At 48.4% G+C, this 10,894-nt stretch overlaps 1 protein-coding gene across 1 annotated transcript in view; it reads right to left on the minus strand.

Moving 5' to 3' along the window:
• The window catches only part of LOC105294415 (forkhead-associated domain-containing protein 1), a 99,445-nt gene that overhangs the window by 57,303 nt on the left and 31,248 nt on the right, over positions 1–10,894 (minus strand). Inside the window, exons 4-6 of the mRNA XM_023532653.1 lie at positions 10,200–10,467; positions 3,710–3,819; positions 517–753 (exon numbers count right to left, since the gene is read on the minus strand). Of these exons, the coding sequence (XP_023388421.1) occupies positions 517–753; positions 3,710–3,819; positions 10,200–10,467 (615 nt within the window). The remainder of the gene's footprint in view (positions 1–516; positions 754–3,709; positions 3,820–10,199; positions 10,468–10,894) is intronic.

Below are 10,894 nucleotides of genomic sequence, written 5' to 3' on the forward strand. Positions count from 1 at the left end.
GGGGGGGGGGGGGGGGGCGGTGTCCATCTCCCCCTCTCTAGCTAACTGCCCACAGCTCTCTCTGGCTGGGGCTGGGTGGATGTGAGAGGTGGTCACTGAAGCAACAGAGCTGGGTGGAAATATGAAGTAGGGGGGTGAGAGCATGGGCTCTGCAAGGAGGCAGACCTGAGCTCAAATCGCACCATCACCGCTAACTTGGGGTGCAAGTTGTAACAAGTTACCGGGCGTCCCTGAGCCTGTCTCGGTCTCCTCGTCTGTAGAGCGGTATGTGTCAGGGGTCGTGAGGTTTCAATGAGCATCTAAAGCATTTGTATCAGTGCTTGCTCATGATAGGTCCTTAGTCAAAGTTGATACTGTTCTTACTAGGCTAGGAAGCTGCCAGGTCTCTAATCCCTGGGATGTGTGCTCTTACCCACCATGCTGGGCTGCCCACACCTTCCCTAACTATTTGGGTGGGTCCCTTCTCTACCCAAGAGCTGTCACCCTGTGTCACGACTCCAAGGCTTTGGGTCCTACCTGGCTTTTCAAGTTCTGGATCTCTTTCTGCTTGGCATCAATGTTTTTGTCCAGCACCTGAAACTTCTGTGAGATCTCCCTCTCGCTCTGCCTGGAGGTGGTTGTCTCCGTCAGCTTCTGGCTCAGGCTGGCCACTTCGTTCTGCAGGCTGGCTATAACGGCATCTTTGTACTTAGAGTCCAGTTCAAAATCTGAGAGACGGCTGACTTCTTTTCCCAGCAGAAGAATTATTTCATCCTGGGTGGAGGCCAGACGGGACGTTTACTAGGTGTGGGTCTGGGGGCAAGGCTGTGCCCACTTATAAAAATGTAGGAAAGATGCAGTGTAATTCTTATGGGAAGGCGAAGGCAGGCAGGGAGGGGAAAGACAGGCTTTCAAGGCTCTCTGTCACCTGGAGAGCCTCACCTGGTTAAAATGATCTGCTTATATACAGACTCCTGTAAATGGGTGCTTATGCCTTGCAGGAACTATAACCTTCCTTTCCCCTAAAATTATACTTCCATACTGAGAACAAGCATTCCAGTTGGGAACTTTTGTTGCTAGAAAGTTTATTTATATTATTATTATTTTTTTTTAATAACATTCAGCCCAACACAGTGGAGACCTAGGAAGGGTAATTAGAAAAACGACATTCTATTCGACCACATTCTGACTATAACGAGGGCTATTTTTAACTCTGGCGATCTAATACATTCTGAAATATTTCTTTTCCTCCTTCCTCTCTCCTGGTACTCTCTGCCTCTTTTGGTTATTGATGTAAAAATGTATTCCAGGAACTGAATCTGGAAAGTAAATGAGACAGGAATGGTGATTTATTTGTGTGGGCTCAAGCAGACTCTGGGCTGGAAAAAACAAATTGCTGGCTGACTTTACTCGCAGGTATAATTAACCTAGTTCTCTATCTTTCCAAAAGAAAAAGCTCTGCAGCCACAGAATTTTAAGGTTTCCCCTGAAAGGACAAAAAAAAAAAAAAAAAAAAATCCCCAAACTTCTCACCAGAAGTCATCAATACAATGTCAGAAAGACTTGGGGTGGGGCGGGGGAGGAACCTCTCTAGATGCATTTTCAAACGCAGTTATCGAATTTTTGCTTTTGAAGGAATTCCTGCTCTTCTAACAATTTTCTGCTGGTTGGAAGGAGGTCAGGGGCAATTTCTAGGCCAGCTCATTGCCAGGGGAGCTGACCAGTGAGCCTCACCAACTCTTAGCTCCCTGACTCGTGGAAGGACAGGGTTTTGGTCATGAGGAAGCCCATCGGGCATTGCCAACTGCTGCCAAGGGTCTTTCTTTGGCTCTTTGCCAAGGCGTGCGGCAAAACGTCAAGAGAGAGCATCAAACATTCCGTACTCCGGGGCAGCCTGCTTCGTTTTACCCAATTACTGGTCGCCCAGAGCTTCCATGCTCAGCCAGGTGCTTATGAATTATTCATGCAACAAACATTAATTGAGCAGCTACTATGTGCCAGGCCCTGTGCTGGGCGCCGGCGTACAAAGAAGCCTGCAGGGTGTGGCGTCCAGCTGTGCTTTCTGCCTTTCTGGGTGAGGACCCTGCGCCCTGCCTTGAGGGAGCGTCCCCGCTTCCACGAGGTCTTGGTAGGACTGCAAACAACCCTGCGCCCTGCTCCTTCCTGTCCCACCTCCCCACGGGCACGTGACCCAGACTGGTCAGTTAGTTTTCTCAGAGATTTCCCATTGAAAACAGAGGGGAAGGATCTTGACTCCCTTTGGATGATAAATTTTATAAATTTGTAGGCTGGCTGGCTTGAGTTTGTCTTCTCCATGGAGCACACGAAGCCAGGCTGTGGCAGAAAGCCTGGCTTCTGAGGGAGATGGCGGGGAGAGATTGGTGGTGGGAATGTTGCAATGACGTCATCTGAGCTCCTGGGCTGAGCCGTGCCTGAAGAGAGCCGGCCTTCAGATTTCCCAATAAGATGGGCCCATAAATGCTTAAGCACTTGAAGGAGTCCTGGCAAGTCGGGGCATAAATGGCTCATAAATAGAAAAAATATACATGTGGTTACACTGTGTTTTCAGTGTAACAACTGGGGTAGATCGGGAAATGGCTACAAATACTTGGCCGCTTTTGCCATCGAGTGGTAGAATCTACTCCCCTGCCCCCACCAAACCTGGGTTGGCCCCGTGACCCGCTTCTACCAATTGAACGTGGTGGAAGCAATGTTAAAGACTCTCTACGCGAGCTCTTACGAGGCCACTCACGGACTGTGGTGACGTGAGTGAGGCCAGGGGACAGCAGCAGAAGAACTTTCCAGGTCAACCTGCAGATTTTGAGAAACAATTGCTGTTGTAAGCCACTAAGTTTTGGGCTGGCTCGTTACCCAGCAACAGATAAACTGCTACAGCCTCCGAGCCTGGCCTCTCACCTTACTGCCACATTTCTCAAAGTCTGGTCCCAGGACATCGGCGTCAGAGCCACCGGCAACCTGAGGTTGCATATTCCTGAGTCTAACAAGAACCCCACGTGGTTCTGCTCCTCAGAGACTCTGGATGTGCTTGGTGCTGGCTGAGGCCCTGGGCCTTACGGAAAGCAAGAGGTCATTCGGCCGCTTCTTCTAGGATAATTGTCAGGCCGTGTTTAAGGGAGAAATCACCCTGGACCCTTCCCAGGATCGCCTGAATTCACCTGTCTGGTTCCCGTTCCCGTTTCACGCTCTACACCTCTCTGGTTCTGTTCTCTCTCCGACCTCAGTGCTCGCTTCTTCCTGCTAGGAAATGTGTTTTCCCCGCCGCTGTCCCATCCATCGTGGTGGACCAGTTACTGTGTGGGACTCAGAAGGGCCGGCCTGGAAGTTAACCGGACCCGGATGTGAATCCTGACTCTGCCCCTCGCACCGTGCAAACTCGAGCGAGTTACTTGAACTCTGAGCATGATCAGTTCCCTCACCCGTAAAGTGAAGGGGGTAAAAGTTGGGTTTGAAGACCGTGAAGAAGAACGAGCTAACTGAATGTCAAGTGCGCAGGACACGGTCCAGCACACAGTGGGTGCTCAGTCCATTGCGGCTGTTGATGCTGTTATTTGGGATAAAATGGGCAGTCACCAGTTTGAGTTGAACACCCTGGGAGTAAGAAGTGGTTTCTTGGAAGTAGTAAAAATGGCGCTTCTAGGCCACAGAGAACAAGAGGCCGTGGCGATCCCCCTGCCGTCCCTCTGGCTGTCCGCCCCCCGAGACCCCTCACCTTGTCCTGCTGGGCCAGGTCCTGGTCCACAGGAATCTCCCGGGAAGGTCCTGCCTGGGGAATCCCCTCGGTCACCGATTGCTCCGACACCTCCATGACATTCCTCCACACTAACCACAAGGGCAGAGAGAACACAGAGGAGACTGTGACTATCCTCGAGGTCTGAAAGAAGGTTGTCAGGCTAACCCTCACATTCACTTCCTGTGCATTACACGTACCTCTCACGTAATTAAAAGATTGAAGCCGTGTATATGTTCTTTGGAAAACAAGGAAAGTGTTACAGACGCACTCGAAAGGGAAAAAGCCACCTCATACCTCGCTCCCGTTGTTAACTGGGCTGATTCACTTTGATGTGTCTCTTTCCAGACTTTGTTCTGTGCCACATTAAGAGCTGATGACCTTGGGCGGGTCATTTACTCTCTCTAAGCCTTAGTACATAATTTAGGGTCACTAACGGTCTCTGTTATAAAGGCCTATTTGAGGATTAAATAACGATAGGGCAGGGGTTGGCAAAATAAGGCCCTAGGGACAAGTCTGGCCCTCTGTCTGTCTTTGTAAATAAAGTTTTTTTAAAAACGTAGTCCAATACGTTCATTTACCTATTGTCTGCTTCTGCTTTCCACTGCAAAGGCAGAGTTGAGTCATATTGATAGAGATGACATGGCCCACAAAGATAAGATGTTTGCTATGGGCTCTTTACAGAAAAAATTTCCTGCCCCTGGCATGGAGCATTTAGCACTAATTGTTAGCTAATTTTTAATCCCAATTATATCTTAAAAAAAAAACAAAACAAAAAACAAAACATGTATTTATATTGCAGAGATTTTTCTCCAGCTTGCCTTTTCACCTGACAATATAGCAAAACATCTTCCCACATCAGTATTTGTGGGCATACTGCATTCTTTAATGGCAGCTTCGTAGTCCACTGTACAATGTGCTGAAATGTATTTAACTAGACTCTATTGACAGACATTTTATTTTTCTGACTTTTTTAAAATTTACCCCCGATGTCGCAAGGGCTGTTAAAATGACTTTCAGGGGTTCTGGAATTGTTATGTTGGAAGTCCCACTCTATACCACACCAAACATATCACGATTTATTCACATTTACACTGAATACATTTTTTTTTGGTGCAGAAAGTTTTGAAAGGATTTCTGTAACTCTGCTTTCGAGATTACTTGGCTCCGAGGGCTGTATTTTAAATTTCCAACTGACTCTGATTTCTGGGCACATTCTTGTCTTCTCGTGAAGTGAGAAACGGAACCAATTGTTTTCAAAGGTGATGAAACATTAATGCGTGTCAACATTAACCATTAATGAAGTATGCACTGTCACATCTGTGGACATTTGTTCGATCACTTATTAATTCTGATTCTGCATTTTCTATTGATGTGTTTCAGAGCCAGTAATTCCTCCCCCACCTCCCAACCCCAGGTCTCAAACAAGCGGAACCCTTCTCGATTATGCCCAAGTCGCTTTCCCTGTGGTGGTGAACGTATCCAACGTCAGATACCGCCTCGTGTAGCTGGACCTTGAGTCACGTCCCCTCCCTGCCTGACACTGGCGGTCACTTCTCATTGATCTTTTCAGGTGGTCTTGAGCCCCGTTCCTCTGGGAGCACACCCTTCAGCCACACCGACCCTCTCCTCTCGCTCACTCCGCCTCGCCCACCACCCGGCCCCGGCACCCACTCTCCCTTCCACCTAGATTGCCGCTCCCTGTGCACTTAGTCGATGTCACTTGCCTTTTGGCCCTCGGCTTGAGTGTCACTCCTTCGGGGACACCTTCCTGATCCCTCAACTAAGTCAAGTCCTACAATCATGAGCTCAAGGGGCACCAAGTACCTCTCCTGCCGGGTGTTATCACTTTATAGATGCTGTTCTGTGATCGTTTTGTTAATGTCGATCTCCCTGACTATGTGGCTGAGGACCATGTCTCAGTCTGTGGCCCTTGAAATGAGTTTACTAATCGTATTTTACAGATGTGCGAACCGGCGCACAGAGAGAAAAAACCTCCACCCAAGCTCACACGGCAAGGAGGAGGTTAAACCCGACCTGTCTCGGTTCCATTTGGCACATACCGGTGGGGAAAGGTGCCCAGGAGTATTGTTTGAGAACGAAAGCGCCATGCCGGGCCCACACTCATAACAACTCATGAAAGGCTCGTCGGCCACCAGTGCCTTCCCTGTGTAAACGCTAGCTCTCAGGACCACGCTGTGAGGCAGGTACTGTGGCCGGCCCTGCTGAGATGCTGAGAAACCAAGGTGCCTGAGGCCACACATCCGGACAGGGGCGAAGTCAGGGTCTGAGCCAGCCGGTCTGGCTCCGGAACCAGGGCACACGAACCTCCCGGCAGTAACAGGTTCCGCACCCCCGCCCCCGCCCGCCATGCCCCCCTAGAGTGGTGAACTCATCAGTGAGGGAGCGAATGAAACAGTTAAGGTGACCAACTGTCCCGGTTCGCCCAGGATTGAGAGGTTTCCTGGGGTCGGGGACTTTCAGTGCCCTCACCATGAGAGTCCTGGGCAAAGTGAGACAAGTTGGTCTCCCCTAGAAATCGCTGAGAAGAGAAAGCTCCCCACCCACCCACCGACACACTCACTTGGGTTTCCTGGCAGCAGGTAGAGGCCTGCAGCTCCGCCAGACGGCGGGTCTCAGGGCAGAGGCCCTGCTGGGTGCCAGCGGATGCCCTGGTCTCAGCGTCTGGAAAGTGGGAGTGCTCACAGCACCCTGAGAACATGCGTTCCACGTTCTCTCAGCTTCTGTGCACGTGGGTGGAGTGCAAGCCTCGGGCCCCAAGAACCGAGATGGCGGTTCTCTCTCAAATACTCTGTTCTCCTTCCGTCTTCCCCTCCACGTCGGGAGGAGGCTGCCCATTCTCTCCCTCCTCTTCCCCCAACTGACTCGATGGTGAGAAAGCTTTCATTTGAAGCTCACTTACCCCACCTCACTCTCTTGGTTCCCGTGCAGCTGGGTGCTAAACTGACAAGGGCAGCCTTGTCTGACAGAAAAACCATGTGAGCTACATATGCAATTTAAAACTTTCTAGTAGTCACATGAAAACGTAAAAAGAAGAGATGAAATTAATTTTAGTGATATATTTTATTTAATATAGGAAAATATCATTTCAACATGTAATCAAGACAAAAAATATTGAGCTATTCTATATTATTTTTCTTTTTTGGTACTAAGTATTTCAAATCTAGGGTTTATTTTACATTCACGGTGCATCTCAATTTGGAAGCTAAATTTTCAATGGAAAGACTCAATCTGAATTTAGATTTCACAAAAATTTACAGTTGGAAAAATAGATTTGCATACCCGAGATGTTCCAGGCATACTTCAAACCTTCCAACAAACTGAATCAAATATCAGTTTTTAAAATTTAAATTAATTAGAATTAAACACGTTGTTCCTCGGTCATGCTAGCCACATCCCAGGTAACCAACAGCCATGTGTGGCTGGTGGCTACCATGTCAGAAAGCACAGGACTAGCATATTTTCCCTCTTCTTAACCTAATACCTCCTTTCCTGCCAACATCTATAACTGGGTTTAAAAAGAAGGGAAAAGGGAGAAATGAGATTTTTATAAAACCTCTTCTGGAGCAGGCTTTGACTATAATATCTAGTCAAATTCTTGAGGCCCCTGTGATGCATTAATGATTGTCACAAGGCCTGTGGCTTATTTAAAATGTATTCGGCATAGTCTGTTTGATGCCATATACATACAGGTCATTCAACCGAGGAGCAGTAGGTTGCCCTGAGCAGGAATCCCCACGCTGGTGGAAAAGTTAAAGCAGCTGGGTAAGAAAAAGAAAGAAAGGAAGAAAAAAGAAACAGCTCACATGTCCAATAATAAAAGAATAGATTAAAAAACTCCATGTTCACACAACAGAATTTCTTGACAATTAAAAGGAACAAACTCATGATACATAGAAATGGATGAATCTCAGAAACATTATGCTGAGTGAAAAAGCCTTTCACAAGAGAATATAAACTACATGATTCTGTTTATTGGAAATTCTAGAAAAGGAATATCCATTCCATGTCTTTTTGCCTGCTATGGTGAACCCCAAGAAGAAACACTGCCAACTTCTGACAGAGGCTCACAAAAGTAAAAGCAGCTTTTGGCCCCCCCATGCTTCTACAGGCAGGAAGCAGCTTATAAATTCTATAGCTGCAAATATGTACTACTCTTTTATGCCATAGGGAGAACAACTCAGAGGACAGAACTAAGGGACAGGAGTGTCAGGACGAGAGCCACGAACAGTCATTTCTGGGGAAGGGTAGGATTAAAGCCTGAACGAGAAACTGCCAACGTTTTTCTGGCTGGATTTCAGAACTGCTTTGGGCCAGTGCCTCCTGTGTGTTTCCTGTCTTTCCCCTTTTTGGACAAGAGGAGCACCCACAGCAGTTATGCTATATCTGTCCCAGCAATGTATGTTGGGTGGGAGGGACAGATGAGTTGTCTCTGTGGTTCACAGGTCTTCAGATCGCTAGAAACAGCACTCGGGCTCAACTTAAACTACACCCGTGAGCTTCGTTTGTACCTGGACTTAATTTAGGTGAGATTCTGGAATTTGAGCCGATGCCATAGTGGAGTGAGACTCTGGGGGCCTTGGCAGAGGGTGAGGGCACCTTAACGTGTGGGAGGGGGGTGAATCATTGAGGACCAGAGGGCAGAGTGTGGTAGCTGGCCTCAGAGATGACCACCGAGAATTCTCGCCCCTTGGTTTTCAGGCCCATGTGCAGTCTCCTCCCATACTGGACATAGCTGACTGTGTAACCAACAGGATACTGCAGAAATGACAGAGCGTGACTTTTGAGGCTTGGTCATAAGAGACACTGCAATTTCCATCTGGCTCTCGTGGACCGCTTGCTCAGGAGGAGCCAACTACCATGTTATGAGGACACTCCAGTGGCTCTCTGGAGAGGCGTCATGTGGCAAGGAGCTGAAACCTCCTGCTGACAGCCATGTGAGGGCCCCGTCTTGGAATCAGATTCTCTAGCCCCGGTCAAGCCTTCGAATGACTGCAGCCCAACAGGAGACCGTGAGTCGCAGCCACCCAGCTCAGTCAGATGCTGCCACGTGCCTGACCCACATGGACTAAGATAATTCTTTTATTTATTATTGATTTTTGCCTTAGGCTCCTAAATTTGGGGAAAATTTGTTATGTAACAATCGATACCTAATACATATTACATGTTAATTTCACATCAAAAAGAAAAACTGTTGAACTCTAGTTAATGGTACATATGCTAAAATACTTAGGGAGAAGACTACAGATGTGTGTGACTTATTTTGAAATGCATCAAAAATAAGGTGGATTAATGAATGAACAGAAGGATGGAAAGACCGATAGATATGCAATAAAGAGGACAGAAGATGGTTAATGGTAGAATTAGGTATGTGGGGGGTTCTCTATAAAATTCTTTTTACTTTGTCATATGTTAGAAAATTTTCATATTAAAATGTTGGGGGGAAATGGCGGAGTAATTTTTTAACTTGAGTGGTAGGTACATGAGCGTTCATTTGATGATGATGATGATGATGATGATGATGATGTAAACGGTAGAGATTCATTTACTCCTTAGTTAGCATATTTCATAATAATAACTATTGTTTGCACGGCTGAAGGAGGTGACTAGGTGAATGGTCCTGGGCGAGGACAGGGCAGGTGAGGAGCCACTGAGAGACCAGGGTGTCCTCAGAGGGCTCTGGGGCTGGGACACGAAGGACAGAGAATGGGACCTTCAAAGCAGAGGCCACGGAGGAAACCCAGGAATCATGCCGGGAACTAAGTCAACGCGGCTGCTCTGGCAGTGAGGCTGCTGAGGTCAAAAGGACGATGACAGACAGGAAGCCGCCTCCCCACGTCCCGTGAGGCCTTCCGGGGGAGAGAGCGAAGGAAAGAAACCCTGAAGGCTGTGTGTCCCCAGAGTGACCAGGCTGTGAGTGACGGTCACGGAGATAGCCAGACTTAAGTTTGACTGAAAAACATTAGACTGGATTAGACTGAATATGTCACCTCTGGGGAAGTAATTTTCCTCGATAAGTGTCAGTGTCCTTTCAACTGTAAAATGGTAAGAAAGATTTAAAAACCTCCTAAGGCAAGGGGGAATTTCAGTTACCAATATTTCTGCACATCGGAGTCAAAGTGTGTAAATGTAGATCCTGCCACACATTCATATGTATGTGCACACGCGCGCGCGCACACACACACACACTCATCAGAGAGGTACCGACGTGCGTATATGTGCAAAGTCTGGAGGGACTTGCACCAAGAAGTCTACAGGGAGAATCAGGTGACAAGGGTGACGCTGATCTTCAACTCTTTTCTTACTTCCTATTTCTCCCAATTTTTTTTTTTTTTTTCACAATTGACTACGTTCTACTTTTAGAATCAGAGAAAATAAGCAAAAAGCAAGACCCACCCTCGTGGCTATAAGCCCGTCCCCTAAGCCACTGGCAGAAGTGCCTGTGAAATACCTTGCTTGATGACGGGAGGCCGGTGGGCGCTGTTCACCACGAAGGAAAACATCTTCCCGTTGGCACTCACGGGCCGCTTCTGGGAGGCAGGCGGGGCCTTGGTGGGTCTGGGGAACCCCTGGGACCAGCTCTTCTGCACTGGCACTGGCCGGACGCCGGGGTGAAAGGGCATCTGCGGTGGCGAGGGGGACTGCTTTGGCTGCTGCGTGGCCCAAGGTGGCGACGGCCTTGGCCAAGGTGTTGGACCCCTGGCCCATGGGAAAGAGACCTGTAGGGGGGCAGACGGGAGGGTCAGGGGAGGTGACGACGGCTAGGGTGGCCTCCAGCCCTTTGTCCCAGCCATGTGATCTGCAGTCCTAGGTCTTGGCTCTTAAGTCACTTCCCCCAGACTCTTTCCAAGATTGAGATGGTAGTCCCCACCACGGGTCTCATTGCACGGTGCCACACCACCATTTATTGGGTGCAGCCGTCATGACAGGCACCCTGCCAAGGAGTTCCCATGCATTAACTCATTTAAATCACCCAGTGCTCTTCGATGAGACTGAGGCTGAGCCAGACCTAGTGACTTTCCGAAGATACTCTATTTGCTGGTGAGCTGCTGAGCTGGCAGAATGTCACCTCTAACAGGACAAGGGCTTTTGGTCTATCTTGATCAGCATGTATCCTCGGCACCTGGAATAAATGCCTGGCACACA

The sequence above is a fragment of the Pteropus vampyrus genome, unplaced genomic scaffold (assembly GCF_000151845.1).
Source record: "Pteropus vampyrus isolate Shadow unplaced genomic scaffold, Pvam_2.0 Scaffold86, whole genome shotgun sequence".
NCBI classification, from domain to species: Eukaryota; Metazoa; Chordata; class Mammalia; order Chiroptera; family Pteropodidae; genus Pteropus; species Pteropus vampyrus.